The sequence below is a fragment of the Dendrobates tinctorius genome, unplaced genomic scaffold (genome assembly GCF_039654945.1).
Source record: "Dendrobates tinctorius isolate UK_male_01 unplaced genomic scaffold, ASM3965494v1 ptg000265l, whole genome shotgun sequence".
NCBI classification, from domain to species: Eukaryota; Metazoa; Chordata; class Amphibia; order Anura; family Dendrobatidae; genus Dendrobates; species Dendrobates tinctorius.
Window position 1 is genome coordinate 6,750,042 of NW_027361932.1, and position 17,904 is coordinate 6,767,945.

Genomic DNA, 17,904 nt, shown 5'->3' on the forward strand with positions numbered 1-17,904 from the left:
GATGATAAGACACAACGGTCCATAATGGAGTTGGTGTCAGTCAATCTGCAGGACCTAGTCCATCGGTCACATCAGTAATCTGTGGCTGCTGGACGAGAGTCCTGAAATCTGCAATCCAACCTTCTGGCACCTGCAGTTATTTTGTTTAACCGCGACATTATCTTTGTGGCATTACGCACATGTGACATCCCGCCAGGCCAAGTTAATCAAAATAAGATTGGTGGTTGCCGGGAAGTGGTACTCAGGGCTAACATCCAGCGACTACAGATTTTGGACGCTGCTGATGGAGAGAGAACTGCAAATTGATTCATGCCAACTCTAGTACATATCTAAATATAAGATCTATATCTGAATAGTATTTTATGCATCTGTGGGTGGGAAGATTTAACAAAGTGGTAAAACTAAAAAATCATTCAAAAGAGCCTGAATAATGTAACTGCCTATTTTTGGAAAATTATGAGAATACAGAATTGGTGACTAAGGCTAGTTTCACACTTGCTTTTTTTTGCAGCGCGTTTTTCCCGCAAAAAAACGCATTGAAAAAACGCATACATAAGCATACAACTGCTGCGTTTTTTTCAAGCATTTTTATGAGCATGCATGAAAAAAACGCAGCGTTTTTATGCGTTTGTATGCGTTTTAGCGCGTTTTTACCGCGTTTGCGTTTTTTTCCAACATTTTTAGGTGGCCCCTCACACTACCCAAACCATGACTTTACTAACCCTAACCCTGACCCTAACCCTAACCCTGACCCTAACCCTGACCCTAACCCTTAACCAAATCATACTTAACCCTAACCCAAACCCTAAACCCTAACTAACCCTAACCCTAACCCTGACCCTAACCCTGACCCTAACCCTGACCCTAACCCTGACCCTAACCCTTAACAAAACCATACTTAACCCTAACCCTGACCCTAACCCTTAACCAAACCATACTTAACCCTAATCCTGACCCTAACCCTGACCCTAACCCTGACCCTAACCCTTAACAAAACCATACTTAACCCTAACCCTGACCCTAACCCTGACCCTAACCCTAACCCTGACCCTAACCCTTAACAAAACCATACTTAACCCTAATCCTGACCCTAACCCTGACCCTAATCCTTAACAAAACCATACTTAACCCTAATCCTGACCCTAACCCTGACCCTAACCCTGACCCTAACCCTGACCCTAACCCTTAACAAAACCATACTTAACCCTAATCCTGACCCTAACCATGACCCTAATCCTTAACAAAACCATACTTAACCCTAACCCTGACCCTAACCCTAACCCTGACCATAACCCTAACCCTAAACCCCCTTAACTAACCCTAACTCTAACCCAAACCCCTAAATTCCATGGTTTAAAAAAAAAAAACGCATATGCAAAAAAACGCATACATGAGCATGCCAGTGCGCACATATGCGCATCCATAGGCTATAATGGCCATTTTTAGCGCAAAACGAGCGCATATGTGCGCATGCGCTTTTTTGCAGGGCCAAAAAATGCAACATGCTGCGTCTGGAAAATACCAACGCACACCCCAAAAAAACGCAGCGCATGAAAATCGCATACATGCGCTGACCAGTGCGCAGGTATGCGCACCCATGTTAAATATAGGGGAAAAAACGCATGCGCAGGTGTGCGTTTTTTTCCAGCGCTAAAAAACGCAAATGTGAAACCAGCCTAAGGGCTCATTTTTAGCTCCGGCAAAACACACTAAACTTACCTTGTTCCATAGCCTGGGCAACGAACACAGACTGCTGAATAGCTATTTAGGATCGGCCTAACAAAGTCCTTTCCCTGCTCTTCTATAGCCGGGTCTGGCAGCTGCCTGGAAGACAGAGTTCAGATTCTTGAGAAATTAATGTAACATGAAAAATCCTGTCTTATTGCAGTATTTACATTAATGTGATACACATTACACCAAAGACAATCTGACACCAGCATTATTACATCCATGAAACTAAAATAAAATGTGGATTTCTTCTTACAAAAGAGCACTAGAGGGAGCACAGAGTACACAAGGATGGCCTGAAACAATTTCACTGTCTACAGCGGCCAGGGAAGGAATATACAAGGCATATGTACAAAGAAGAGAATGTTAAAATATTTATTATGTGGCAATCAGACCCAAAAAGAAATGGCCAGTGTACGGGTGTTACTGGGATGTTATACACTATCCATGATGATGGTCATTAGAGACATCATATTTGTCATGGTCCAAGAACCAGGAGATTTTGAAAGCAATTTTATCTCCTGTTCCTTATTCTAGTTGGCATGTGATTTGTCTTGAATGTATCCATCTAAAATATCTGTAATTTCCAGAGATATTATCATTTGTAACCTGCACAAGGCTCATGTAATAATCTTAATAAAGGTGCTGGATGTACAAGGTCAACAAGCATCACGGCTCCATACACTGTGTGGTTTCTGTTTTTGGGTACTGTAGTTCAGTTCTTATTCACTTCAATAGGAGCTAAACTGCAGCACCTCAGAGCCTCCACTATACAGTCACTGAGGGAGCTGGAAAACACTGATTGGTGGGGATGATGGCTGTTACAACCCCACCAATGTGATACTGAGGACCAGTCCTAAGGGTGCAGACAGATGGCCATATAAATCAGATCGAGATCGGAACGCAGTGCACGGACTGGCCAGCATCTCTCCCGACCTGAGTGTGACAGTGGCGCAGAAATACATGAAGAGGTCATGCTTGTGTCGGGAGAGCCACCGGCTTGTCTGTGCACTGCGTTCTGATCTCTGTTTGATTTATGTGGCCATCTGACTGTGCCTTAAGTATAGATCATCGATATCAAAGCCCTGGATAACCTCTATTGGCTGGTGGGCTCGGTTCACCACGTTTTTTGCATTTTGTTCAAAAGGTACTTTTTTTGTCAAATTTAACTTGGAACCTGATAAGCCCTGTGTTTAAGGCACCTTTCCAAAGTCACAACAAAAATCGTGGTATGAACCAAATGACAAAGGAAAAAGATAACAAAACAACATATTACTGGATGAGATTCATGAGATAGAAAGATGGGTCAGAGAGTAAGAAGTATAATTTATGTCACATTGCATGATCATTGGATAAGGAAATTATGCAAAGGGTGTGCTAGGTAAATATCTCCAATTTCATCAGGAAAAAGTTGCACAAGTGTCCTACTGAAAACTAAAATGTGACCTATAGATTTTTAGAATTTAGCAAGCCTGAAGATTTAATTGCTGCATCTTGTAAATAGAATTTTGTCAAATACAGTTCCCTTCAATAATAAGAATTTGGTTTGCTTTTCCCCTGAGCAAAACACAGTGAAACATGTGTTGCTTGGCTGCAGCATGGATGCAACATCAAAGAAAACTTTGCCTTGTCAATACGGCTTTGTAGGGAAACTATAAACTATGGAAAAAACCTCAACACAGAAGCAATCGCTGCGGACTGCATTTCAGCTTAGTTTGATCTAGTAACCCTGCTACTTTTAGAAAAATTGGCCTTCTTGAGACTAGGATAAGAATTGCTGCTGTGGCACTTTCATACGAAAATGTAGGTCGTTTTGTTCTTACGGTTCTTCATTATTCATCACTTTAATGAGCTTCTGTACTAGGTCCTCTCTGGCAAGGTCCTGGCTCTTTTTGATGATATCAGCAAAAAGATTCTTCCCATGTTGGAGTTTCTTCCAAGGGGTATCTAGCAGACTGCAGCTCAAGCCATATAGTCCTGTGGGAGATATTAAAAGTAACATAAAAGTGAAATACCATACCAATTAATAGATATCCACAGTGAAGCTTCAGTACCTTATGCTTACGTAACTATTGTCTCGGTGAGACATTCTGCAATGCAGACGCTACATATATTCATCATGTGTAATTTTAATGTAACCGTCCGCAAATTTTACAAAGTACATAATGGAAATTATTAATAGTACAGTAAATTTCACTTACACAGACTGTTGTAGCACAAAAGCAAAACAAAGTACAAAGAAAGCGGCACTACACATTACACTCCTATACACTATACACCACACAACATCCTAAATAAGACTCCATATGTATAAAAAAGGTCAGAGTGATGTCACACTGATTTCATGTGGAAGATTACCGCTGGAGTATTGAGGATATATAACTAGACAATTGTCTTCAAATGGCTTATCTGCTACTATGAAATTGATGAGCTATACCTTGGATAAGTCATCAATATCAGATCAATGAGGGTTCTGCATCCAGTCCTCTCACCGATCAACTGTTATCAGCTAGATATATGAAGTGTATATGGGAACAATCACTTCATCATTTGGTTTAGGCTGCCTCGCAGTATTGCAGATCAGCTCATATTCAACTAATGAAATATGGAGTACTGAGGAGCGACCACTAAACAGTGCATCAGAGCGGTGGGGTTTTGCTCCGTACTCTTTTTACATTTAACTTCTGCCTGAGCTGGTAACTGAATTGTGGGGAGAAGGTGACAGACTCACAGTGATCTGATATCGATCCCCTATCCTACGAATAAGTATTCAATATCATAGCAGTGGAATACCTCCTTAACCTCTTACCGACATATGATGTACTGGTATGTCATGATCAGTGGCGGATTATAACGAGGTCAATCTGCGCGGTAGCCCAGGGCCCAGTGGTGTGGGGGGGCCCACCAGCCCAGGGTAAATTGCCCCAATATAATCCGCCATCATAGCTCCCAACTGTCCCGGATCTGGCGGGACAGTCCCATCTTTCTTTGCCTGTCCCGGGCTGGAGCTTATTTTTCCCGCATTGCACTGAGCCGCCACGCCCCCCATGCACCGACCCCATCCTTGCCCTCCCAGACAGACCCACTGGCCACAGCAGCCCCTCACTGATAAATCCCTGCTCTGTGTGCACAAGACCTGTGATGAGGTCACAGGAGGTGAGGAGTCAGGGGTCACATGATCAGGGTCCTCGGTCCCAGGCACCTGATCATGCGACCCCTGACTCCTCCCCTCCTGTGACCTCATCACATGTCCTGTGCGCACAGCCCTCGATGTATGCAGGACTCTGCTCTGCTGGTTGTCATCGTGCTGGATGAGGGAAGTATGTGTGGGGTCACGACGGGTTTACAGGGTGGATGTAGCTGCGTGTGTGTACGAGGTGTACGGAGTGGAGCCGCGCATGTGCTAGGTGTACGGAGCGGAGTAGCGCGTGTGCGAGGTGTGCGGAGCCGTGCGTGTACGAGGTGTACGGAGCGGAGCCGCGCGTGTACGAGGTGTACGGAGCAGAGCCGCGCGTGTACGAGGTGTACGGAGCAGAGCCGCGCGTGTACGAGGTGTACGGAGCAGAGCCGCGCGTGTACGAGGTGTACGGAGCGGAGCCGCGCGTGTACGAGGTGTATGGAGCGGAGCGGAGATGTGTACAGAGTGGATCCGCATGTGTGTACGAGGTGTACGGAGCGGAGCCGCATGTGTACAAGGTGTACGGAACGGAGCCCTGTGTGTACAAAGTGTACGGAGCTGAGCCGTGTGTTTACGGAGCGGAGCCGCATGTGTACGAGGTGTATGGAGCAAAGCCGCATGTGTACAAGGTTTACAGAGTGGAGCCATGTGTGTACAAGGTGTACAGAGCGTGGCTGCGTGTGTACAAGGTGTACGGAGCAGAGCTGCATGTGTACGAGGTTTACGGAGTGGAGCCATGTGTGTACTGAGTGGAGCCGTGTGTGTAGGAGTCATACAAAGCGGAACCGTGTGTGTATGAGGTGTACGGAGCGATGCGTGTACAAGGTGTATGATGGGGAGCATTCATACCTCTCAACCGTCCCAGATTTTCAGAGTCTGCCCCACTGCCCCAACTGGGGGCTTACTTTTCCCATGGACACCGAAGTACACGGCGAAGCCCCGAAGAACACTTGCACGTGACATTCCATCGGAAGGAAATTGTGATGGAACCATTAAGGCACTTCAGGGAATGATTCAGATCATCACCATGTCCTCCTCCGACAGCACGGACAGCGGGATCGCCTTGGACTCGGGGATGTTGGCAATGTGAGTGGATCATGATATGTTCTGCACCAGGAGGCTCAGGTGGGCACTACAATGTGAACTGGACTGGTATAGTATCTTTATAGAATCTTTCCTTCTCTATCTCTTTGTTCATTCCCCTTTCTTTCTCTCTCCCTCTCTGTTCTTTTTTTCTCTCTGTTCTTTCCCCTCTTTCTTTATTTCTCTCTCCCTGTTCTTTTTTCTGTCCCTTCTTTCTCTCTCTGTTTCTCTTTCTCTCTCTCCTTTATTTCTCTGTTTTCGTTTTTTCTCTCTGTTCTTTCTTTTCCTCAGTACCAGTCAGTGTGCCCACAGTACCAGCCACTGTGCCCACAATGCCAGCCACTGTGCCCTCAGTACCAGTCAATGTGATCAGCAGCGCTAAATGGGTGTGACTAGTTGTGAAATGGGTGTGGTTGGGCGGCCAGTCACCAATCATCATAGTGGAAGTCGACTGCTTCCATCAACTTTGTTATATGTGGGCAGTGGGCACCTCTAGTAAGGTGGGCACGAGATGCCGGGTCTTGTCACCTGTGCCTCACACATAAGTTACTATGAGGTGTACTTTATTCCTGCCACATTTCTTTCTTGGCCTACTGAGAGAAATGTTTTGACCAGTTGAAAGTTATACAACCTGAGGTCCGACCGCCATCTAATTTCCCATGCTCCTGTTCCAATCCTGGGGTCTTTTTTGTCCCCCCTCGTCCTCCACATGCTGAACATCTGGGACATGACTAACATTGTACAATGTGTGCTTGTTCGTCGCCAGATGCAGCGTCGTGTGCAGTGTATGAGAAGACGGCAACTTGTCTGTGGCGTTAACCCCTCTGCTGTAATGTTGGGCACAGCCTGTGACGAGGACAGGCTGCACATCGGAGGCTGCTTCTTCTATCTGGAGAAGTTCATGAAACAGAAGCCTCTGTGTGACTCATGTGAAGTAACTTGTCTGACAGGTCATAGGTCCAGGTCAGCAGGTGATTGCAGACTATTAGCTGGTTTCGATGTTAGGTACAGGTGAGTCAGGACTAGATCTTGGGTGGAAGCATTCCAGTATTTGTAAGGCCTCGTGCACACGCTGCGTATTGGGTGAGTTTTTACCTCAGTATTTATAAGGTCTCGTGCTCACGCTGAGTATTTGGTGAGTTTTTCGCTCAGTATTTGTAAGGCCTCATGGACCGCTGAGTATTTGGTGTTTTTTACCTCAGTATGTGTGAGGCCTCGTGCACACGTTGTGTATTTGCTGAGTTTTTTACCTCAGAGAGGCCCAGCGCCTGCGCACTGCAGGTACTTTGCTCTGCCCTCAGCAGGGAAGAGAAGTATGCCTGCGCAGTAGCGTGATGCCGGGAGCGATGAAGCAAGCAGGAGGTCGGTATCGCCAGAAGATGTGAGGCGCCGGACCTGAACACCCATCGGACTGGATTGCACTGGACCGCCCCCCTCCCCGGGTAAAATAAAAGTTATTTTTCTTATCTTTCAGGTTGCACCGGGGGCTTATCTGAAGCATTATAGAATGCCACTGTCAATCTGTGACAGTGTTATTTACATAGCCTCCCTTTTCTTTTTGAGCTGGACATTACGTTTAAAAAGCTCCCCAATTCTGCGTGTCCATTAGTCGGGGGGCCTCAGTCCTTCTCAGGCCTTATTCACACATGCATCATTAGACACATGAGAAGGTTTTAATACTGGAGGTTAGGACCATCCCGAATAGGGATGGCTTTTACGTTTTTGCTATTTTTTTCTTTAATCAAAAATATGTTAACCAAGTGCCCTATACTATTTTCATTCACTGCTGCTTATTTATTTACTGCAGGTTATTTGCCTATTTTGTTTTTGTCTTGGGTTTTATATGTACTACTGGAAATTTTTCTGCATTGTACATGTGCGAAAAATATATTTTTAATGCATTAAAATTAGAAAGTCAAACATTTTATCTACTCATTGCTCACCTAAGCTTGTATTTCCGCATTACAATTTCCATCACCATCACGAGTAATATAAATGCCATCAGACATTCTCCTGCGTCATGTTATAGTACTCTGGACTTAAGCCTGTCACCTCAAATAGAACAGGACTAGAGTCACATACAAAACGCACTTGACTGTCTTTGGAGAATCAGTTAACCATTAAATGTCAGTCAGTGCTTTCAAGTGTAACTGGGAGAGGAATGACAATATGTAAAAGATCAGCATGGGATATATTTCAAAAGGCAGCAAGTAAAAAAGCCTCTGATTTGGGAGTAAATTGCAACAACAGGGGACATCTGTGATGGAATGTGAAGCAATCACAAGAAAATCCATATTGGTTTTCAGCCTTTTTTTCCTCAACTATTGGAGTCAGATAACATTTTGCACTTGAACTGAATGTGTTTTCAATGGGTCCCCAGCTAATCTTGCATCATTAAGCATGCTATAAAGATACAGAATCTAGAAGGAGGTAGATTAGGTTGGAACAAAGGATTTGTCAGTTGACAGTCTACATTAACCATACTCCCAAACAACAAATAACCATAATCTTATTTTAAAAGGAGAACTCCCATGAATATATTTATTTAAATCTGTTTATATTTGTATGTAATGTAGTGTGTTGGGTAAATATACTTCTCCACCTTCTCCGGGATGCTGAGCTGTTCTGCTCCTCTTCTCAGTGAAGTCACCGCTCTGCAGACTCTCCCGGCCCCTCTATGTTCTATGTGTGAGCCAGAAGTCTCTTTTACAGCATAAGTCTATGAGCCTTAGGCCGGAGTCACACTATAGAGAAAAACAGATGAGTGATATGCGCAAAAAAAAACGCATTGCACTCGTCCCAATGTTAATCTATGGGGCAGCTCCCATCAGCCGATTGTTTTCTCGGCTATATTATACGTGCTGAGATAATCGCAGCATGCTGCGAATGTCACCGTATTACGCCCGGAAAATGCCAATGCAAGTCTATGGAGGCGAGAAAAATACGGATTACACATGGACCAGACGTGTGACTTGCGAGAAATAGGCACCGGTGTCCTTTAACAAAAGTCGGCAATTCAGTGCGCGATACAGTAAAATCACACGTTTAATAAAGAACAGATATATACACAAAGAGTACATTATATATACACACACACACGTCATTGAGACACAAAATATTATATATATATATATATATATATATATATATATATATATACACACACAAATTCACACACAGTATGTATCTTAGTGTTCTACATCGCATAACAGCTGCTAAAACAATTGCCGGTGTGAAGCTGTGGAGACTCCAAAGGTGAACCCACAGGACCGCGACGACGAACCTACCCCCGGGCGAGCAGGCCAGGTGTACCACCCCCTATACAGGGAGTGTTAGGGGCAGGCCCGGAGGAGACTATCACCACGGAAGCTGGTACTTGGGGACAACTGGAGGAGTAGACAGGCGAACACGGGGCTGGCCGGCAGGCTGGCGAGCACAGGAGAGACGGCTGCAGGACTGAACGGAGAGCAGGCAGGAGGAACCGGAGTTGGCAGGAGCGGATCAGGAAGGCACACACGGGTGTAGGCAGGAACGGACAGGAATGGCGGACTCTGGAAGGGAATGCAAGATGGAGAGAGATCAGTAGAATACACAAGGCGGGAAAGGCACAAGGCTGGGTGCTAGCGAGAGAAAACGCAGGAGCCGGGGGACCCGAGAATCTGTCGTGGAACACAACAGATAATCAGGCACGGGTCTGAAAGGGCAGCTCCCTTTTATAGGGGCAGGACTTCCAGGTCAGACCTCCAGGGTCACGGGGGCGGAGAGATGGGATGAGCCAGACTGTGCTGAGGTCTGGGGTGAGGCGCGCATGCGTCCTGGGCTGTTCAGAGAAGCTGACCACGGGGCAGGACGCAGGAGAGCGGGCGTGCCTGTTACAGAGCGCACCGGGAGCGGCGGACAGACCGCGAAGCAGGGCGCAGGAAAGCCGGAGGACGCGCACCTGCCGCAGGAGCGCGCGGGGAGCGGCGGACGCGCCTGGAGGCCATGGCCAGCGCGGGCCCAGGAACGGGAGCAGCGGCAGGAGCCGCGGACACGAAGGAGGCGGTGGGCACGGGAGCCGCGGTAAGCGTGACAGTCGGCTTCTGTAAAATCATTACAGAGCCCGACAGGAAATGACACATGGTTTCCATACAGTAAACCATTTCATTTATTTTTTTTATATGTCAGACTAATAATTAGATTAGTGTATGTGTTTAAAATTTGGGATATGTAGGTGTTAAATTAACAGGTAAATTCGTTGAAAAAATTTTCTCCGCCAGAGAGGGAAAGCCAGTGAGTGAGGGTAGATATTAATAGCCTAGAAAGGCTCCATTGTTTTTGGCCCCCCCATGCTAATAAAAATCTGCCACCAGCCAGCCCAGAAAAGGCGCATTTATAAGATTCGCCTTTTCTGGCACTTAGCCTCTCTATTCCCATTGTCTTCAGCGGTGGCTCATGGGTTAATAATGGGTTAATATCACCTTGCTATTGAAAGGTGACATTAAGCCTGGTTAATAATGGAGAGGTCTCAATAAGACACCTATCCATTATTAATCCTACAGTAGTAAAGGGTTAAAAAAGACACATTAAAAATTATTTTAATGAAATAATTACAAAGTTTTTGACCAAATTTATTATGCTGCCAATCCAAAAGAATCCCGTTTTATCCTGTGAAAAAAAATAAAATAAAAAACCAACAATATCCATACCTCTCTGCTGCCTCAGTGACGTCAGCGGTAGTCAGTGAGGCTGCGCAGAGTCACCGGCTGACATGAGGTGAACTTGAGAGCGAGGGAAAAAGTTCCGAAACTTTCCCCTCTAATCTGTTCATCCCTGGTCAAAGTTGCAAATGTTTCCGAATGTGTTGGATTTTCTGTTATTGGTAACAAGTTGTATGCAACTGATCTTCGATTTGGCTATGTTTTCAAGACAGTAAGTTGCAGACAAGTTACAAAGATGTCCTGTCCTTGGTTGTGTGACTTGTCCGAGAACTGCTGCCACACAACACATGTTGCCCCAGCCTAAAAGGTTGTATTTGCTTAGAAAAAAAGTTTTTTGTTTTTTTTCTGGCCAGAAACTGTAGCAGTTTTGTTTATGAGTAGTATCTGCCATTGCAACGCAGCCTCATTTACTTTTATGAAGCCTCACGGTTTTCTGACTTGAATAAAATATAAATAATTTTTCAATGTCGCACAATCCCCTTCAAGGCTATGTTCACATGTCCAGTAATGATCCGTTAGAATGGATCCAGTAGCAATTCGTTGGCAGAAAAGTTGTACAGACAACTTTTTAGCTTATTTTTAAAAAACCTCTCTCTACTGGATCCGTTTTTTTTTTTTTAACACTTAAGTCTATGGAAAAAGAATCTGTTATCTGTTAATTAACCCTCTCTGTTTTTGTTTCACTTGTAAAGGATGCGTATTTTGCTTACTGGATTCGTTAGAAATGGAAGAAAACGGATGGCTAATTAACAGATCGGTTTTTCCATAAAGTTTAACCCCTATACTACCAAGGGTGGTTTGCGCGTTAACTCCCGGGCCAATTTTAACAATTTTGACCACTGTCCCTTTATGAGGTAATAACTCTGGAACGCTTCCATGGATCCTGGTGATTCTGACACTGTTTTCTCGTGACATATTGTACTTCATGTTAGTGGTAAAATTTAATTCATATAACTTGCATTTATTTGTGAAAAAAATGGAAATTTGACGAAAATTTTGAAAATTTCGCAATTTTCCAACTTTGAATTTTTATGCTCTTAAATCACAGAGATATGGCACACAAAAAACTTAAGAAATAACATTTCCCACATGTTTACTTTACATCAGCACAAATTGGGAACCAACATTTTTTTTGTTAGGAAGTTATAAGGGTTAAAAGTTGACCAGCGATTTCTCATTTTTACAGCACCATTTTATTTTTACGGACCACATCACATTTGAAGTCACTTTGTGGGGTCTATATGATAGAAAATACCCAAAAGTGACACCATTCTAAAAAACTGCACCCCTTAAGGTGCTCAAAAGCACATTCAAGAAGTTCATTAACCCTTTAGGTGCTTCACAGGAATTTTTTGAATGTTTAAAGAAAAATGAACATTTATAATAAATCTTTATTTTTATATAGCGCTAACATATTCCGCAGCGCTTTACAGTTTGCACACAATTTTCATCACTGTCCCCGATGGGGCTCACAATCTACATTCCCTATCAAGTATGTCTTTGGAGTGTGGGAGGAAACCGGAGTACCTGTAGAAAACCCACGCAAACACGGGGAGAACATACAAACTCCTTGCAGATGTTGTCCTTGGTGGGATTTGAACCCAGGACCCCAGCGCTGCAAGGCTACAGTGCTAACCACTGAGCCACCGTGCATTTAACTTTTTTTCACAAAAAAAATTACTTCAGGTTCACTTTTGTTATTTTACCAAGGGTATCAGGAGAAATTGGACTGGAAAAGTTATTGTGCAATTTGTCCTGAGTACGCTGATACCTGATATGTTGGGGGAACCACTGTTTTGGCGCATGGCAGAGCTTGGAAGGGAAGGAGCGCCGTTTGACTTTTTCACTGCAAAATTGGCTGGAATTCAGATTGGACGCCTTGCCACGTTTGGAGAGCCCCTGATGTGCCTAAACAGTGGAAACCCCCCATAAGTGACCCCATTTTGGAAACTAGACCCCCAAGATACTTATCTAGATATGTGGTGAGTACTTTGAACTCCCAAGGGCTTCACAGAAGTTTATAACGCACAGCCGTACAATTAAAAAAATAATTTTTTCCACAAAAATGATCTTTTCACCCCCAATTTTTATTTTCCTAAGAGTAAAAGGACCCCAAAAGTTATTGTGCAATTTGTCCTGAGTATGCTGATACCCCATATATGGGGGTAAACCACTATTTTGGCACATGGCAAAGCTCGGAAGAGAAGCAGCGCCATTTAACTTTTTTGGCTGGAATTGAGATCGGATGCCATGTTGCGTTTGGAAAGCCCCTGATGTGCCAAAACAATGGAAACCCCCCAATTCTAACTCCAACCCTAACTCTGACCCTAGCCCTAACCCTAACCCTAACGGGAAAATGGAAAAAAATAATTTTTTTTTTATTTTATTATTTTTCCCTAACTAAGGGGGTGATAAAGGGGGGTTTGATTTACTATATATGGCGGTTTTTTATTTTTGGCAGCTGTCATACGCTAAAAGACGCTTTTTATTGTAAAAATAGTTTATGCATCACCACATTTTGAGAGCTATAATTTTTCCATATTTTGACCCACCGAGTCATGTGAGGTCTTATTTTTTGGGGGACGAGTTGACGTTTTTATTGGTACCATTTTCGGGCACGTGACATTTTTTGATCACTTTTTATTCTGATTTTTGGGATGCAGAATGAACGAAAACCAGCGTTTCATGAATTTCTTTTGGGGCGTGCGTTTACACCATTCCGCGTGCGGTAAAATTGATAAAGCGGTTTTATTCTTCGGGTCAGTACGGTTACAGCGATACCTCATTTATGTATTTTTTTATGTTTTGGCGCTTTTATGCAATGAAAACAATTTTATATAAACAATAATTATTTTTGCATCGCTTTATTCTGTGAGCTATAACTTTTTTATTTTTTCGCTGATGACGCTGTGTGGCGGCTCGTTTTTTGCGGGACAAGATGACGTTTTCAGCGGTGCTATGGTTATTTATATGCGTCTTTTTGATCGCGCATAATTGCACTTTTTCTTCGGCGGTATGATAATAAATCATTTTTTGATTCTTTTTATTTTTATTTTTTAAGGAGTTCGCTAAAGGGGTTAACTAATGGGACAGTTTTATAGGGTGGGTCATTACGGACGTGGCGATACTAAATATGTGTACTTTTGTTTTCTTTATTTTCAAAAAATGAGTTTATTAGGGAATATTTTTTTTTTTTTTTTTTTAAATTATTTTTACACTTTTTTTTTAACTTTATTATAATGTCCCATGGGGGACATCACTGTCCTGTGACAGATCGCTGATCTGTCACATCACAGATAGCTGTGACAGTTCAGCGATCTGACACAGGCACTGCTGCAGGCTTCCTCATGCCTGCGCTCTGCGGGCAGTGAGGAAGCCAGCTCTCTGCAGGCCCCCATCGCCATATTGGATCCGGGGACCTGCAGGGAAGGCGACCCACGCAGCGGCGCTGCACATCGTGCTGCTGTAGGGGTCGCAGGGAAGCACGGATGCCGATGCTTCCTTTAACCCCCGGTACACTGCGATCATGTTTGATCGCGGTGTGCCAGGGGTTAACGTGTCGGGGGCGGTCCGTGACCGCCCCTGACACATTGTGCCTGGTGTCAACTGTGATAATCAGCTGACACCCGGCCGCGATCAGCTGCGCTCCCCCCGTGAGCGCAGCTGATCGCATTAGACATACTATTCCGTCCTTGGGACTTAGGTCCCAGGTCACATGGACGAAATAGTACGTCTAATATAGGAAAGGGGTTAATGTTAAAAAAAAACTAATCCAGCAAAGATCAGTTTATTAAAAATGGACTAAAAAGTTGGATCTGCACAACTTTTTGCCAACGGATTACTGCTGGATCCGTTCTAATGGATCACTACTGGACATGTGTACATAGCCCAAGACTAAAACTAAACAACATGATGTGAATATCCATATGCTCAAATGACTGCTATGCACACTCTGCATAACAGGCAGAGTAGCAAGCCTTTGCCTCTTTATATCACTTGGTAGTTGAAGCCTATGGCTATATTCACACAGAATTTTTGAGGCGTTCAAAGCCATGAGTTTTTCATGTGGAAACCGCTTTAGCAATCCTATTTTAGGAGCATACATTAGATGTCGAAAATCCTCAACACATGTGTACACCTGTGCATCTCTTCCTATGGTGAGAATAATTGTTTAGAAACTAATCCGTTCATTTTTAAAAACATCTGATAAGCTAAAAATATAGAAGAAACAAAAGTCACAATATTCACTATTAAGAATATTTCTCTGAATGGGAAGATCATCTTTGATAAATGAGTTTTACCAACAAAGACCTTAACATTTGCAGCTATCGAAGTTTACTAATGACATCTCCCTAGCAGCAAATGGTATAAGCCATTATATAAGAGTTTAATGAAGATAACTGGGAGTTCATTACAGTCTAATGAGGGCACCAATTAAAGAATGCCACGGTTAAATAGGTCAGCAGATAACTGCATAGTTATGTCAACATAAATGGCTATTTCAGAAAGCCTATTCTTTTCTAAACCATAGAATACAATATGCAGCAGAGGCTTTATCACACTAAATGTACTATTTATCAACCAAAATCATAGGAATAAACCTGCTGAGAGTAGTAAACTCTCATTTGCAATACTTGTTATGTAACTAAGGCATTACTGGGACCTTTAACCCCTTAGTGACTGAGAAAATTTTGACCTTAATGACCAAGCCAAATTTTACAATTCTGACCAGTGTCACTTTACGTGGTAACAACTCTGGAACGCTTCAACGGACCCCACTGATTCTGAGACTGTTTTTTTCGTGACATATTGTACATCATAATAGCGGTAATATTTGTTCGCTTGAGTTTATTTGTGGGGAAAAAAAACGGAAATTTGGCGAAAATTTGGAATCTTTTGCCATTTTCAAACTTTTCATTTTTATGCCCTTAAATCACAGAGTTATGTCACACAAAATAGTTAATAATTAACATTTCCCACATGTCTACTTTACATCAGTACAATTTTAGAACAGTTTTTTTTTTGTTGTTAGGAAGTTAGAAGGGTTAAAAGTTGACCAGCGATTTCTCATTTTTCCAACAAAATTTACAAAACCATTTTTTAGGGAGCACCTCACATTTGAAGTCACTTTGAGGGGCCTATATGACAGAAAATACCCAAAAGTGACACCATTATAAAAACTGCACCCCTTAAGGTGCTCAAAACACATTCAAGAAGTTCATTAACCCTTTAGGTGCTTCACAGGAGCTGAAGCAATGTGGAAGGAAAAAAAATGAACATTTACCTTTTTTTCACAAAATATTTACTTTTTACCCAAACTTTTTTATTTTCACAAAGGTAACAAACTAAAATGGACTACAAAATTTGTTGTGCAATTTCTCCTCAGTACAGGGATAATGCACTGTTTGGGCGCACGGCAGGGCTCGGAAGGGAAGGAGCGCCGTTTTTGACTTTTTAATGGCAAAATTTGCTGGAATCGAGGGGAGACGCCATGTTGCGTTTGGAGAGCCCCGGATCTGTCTAAACAGTGGAAACCCCCACAAGTGACCACATTTTGGAAACCACACCCCTCAATGATTTTATCCACGGGTAAAGCGAGCATTTTAAACCCACAGGTACGACACTGAATTTGATAAGATTAGGTTGTCATATTGAATACGTTGACATTAGTGTTGAGTGCAAGTGCTCGCTACTCCAGTTTGCATCGGGTGCTCGAGTATGCAATGAATATCGTGGATGCTCAAGTTGCAAGCCTTATAGCTGTTAGACACCCCAAAAAAACATGCGGGGATCTGCGATACTCTGTGCATACCCAAGCACCCAATGAAAACTCAAGTAGCGAGAACTTGCGCTCAACACTAGCCATCATATCTTTTTTTTTTTTTTTTTACTTTTGAAAAAAATCCAATCCTAACTCCAACCCCAATCCTAATCCCAACTGTGAAGAATGGAACAAAAAAAATGTATTTTACCATTTTTATCTAACTAAGAGGATTACAAAGGGGGATTTGATTTACTGTTTTTTTTTTTTTATTTTAAAAACTGTGATAGGGTTTATCAAATGGAACCTATAGGAAAAATTCCTTATTATTGTTGGGTCCTGGCCGGCCAATCTTGGCAGGCGCATATGCATTTTTTTCAGGAAGAGGACGTGGAAGGCCAGGGGACGGAGCAGGAGAGACTGGGGGATGGCTTAGGTACCGGGGTGGTTCAGGGGACCCAATTTATCTCTTCTCTGATATGTTAGATCATTTCAGAGGAGACAGAAAAGAATTTTAAATCTGACTGTTTTTTGTGACCACCGTTATTCGGTGAATAACAGCGCTCACGTGACTGGGGACCGTAAAAACCAGCCCTGATCATGTTCTCCAGGGTCTCAGCTACACTGCTGACTCGACAGATTTTCCTACACTGGGGAGCGCTATATCCTTATTTTTCAGCGGCACTCAAGAATAAATACCCTTAACTGCTGCCATTAAAAGCAGCATGGGCGGTTGTTAAGGGGGTTACAATGCAACCACTACTTATTGTATGAGAAACATTAGATGTCGTGGGTTCAAGGTATATTCTATTTTGGAAATAAATTAGTCCTCATTATAAAACAAAAGTAACATTAAACTTCCTCCCACACCGGCATCATTCCAGCTATGTCCGTGTCAAATATGCTAGCGTTTATGTGGCACTGTTACAGCACAGGAGCCCTGCAGCCAATCAGTAGCTGTTATTGGGCTGCTACGTTTTTACTTTTCTTGGACAAGTAGTGAAAGCACGGCAGCCTAATAACGGCTGCCGATTGGTTGCAGGTTTTACATTGCATAACCACAACACGCAAACCCTGGCAGACCAGGTGCTGACATTGCTGGAACAGCGCCATTTGTTATTTTCATTTTACAAACGGTACTACTTGATTTTAAAAGGGGCAGTCCCATGTTGCGGACAATCTTTTAAAGTTAACCCCATAACGACCAAAGACTGACATAGCACGTCATGAATGGGTGTCAGTTCTCGCATCATAACATGCTATACCAGTTATGACTTAAAACTGTCACTGCGTGTAAACACGCCATGCCATGTGAACGGCACTCAGAGGGCTGTGATCGGTCAGTCAATCTGCTAGTGGTCAAGCTTCTGCAGTAACCCCCTAAATGCTGCGACTGATAACTATCACATCATTTAGAAGGCAGGGAAAATGAGGGGGCTCCCTTCACATCGGTG

The 17,904-nt window shown here is 43.3% G+C and overlaps 1 protein-coding gene across 5 annotated transcripts in view; it reads right to left on the bottom strand.

Moving 5' to 3' along the window:
- The window catches only part of TANGO2 (transport and golgi organization 2 homolog), a 349,095-nt gene that overhangs the window by 19,087 nt on the left and 312,104 nt on the right, over positions 1-17,904 (bottom strand). For all 5 annotated transcript variants that reach the window (XM_073559053.1, XM_073559054.1, XM_073559055.1 and 2 more), the window contains 2 exons: positions 3,552-3,705; positions 1,720-1,824 (listed from right to left, as the gene is read on the bottom strand). In XM_073559053.1, coding sequence (XP_073415154.1) covers positions 1,720-1,824; positions 3,552-3,705 — 259 coding nt within the window. The remainder of the gene's footprint in view (positions 1-1,719; positions 1,825-3,551; positions 3,706-17,904) is intronic.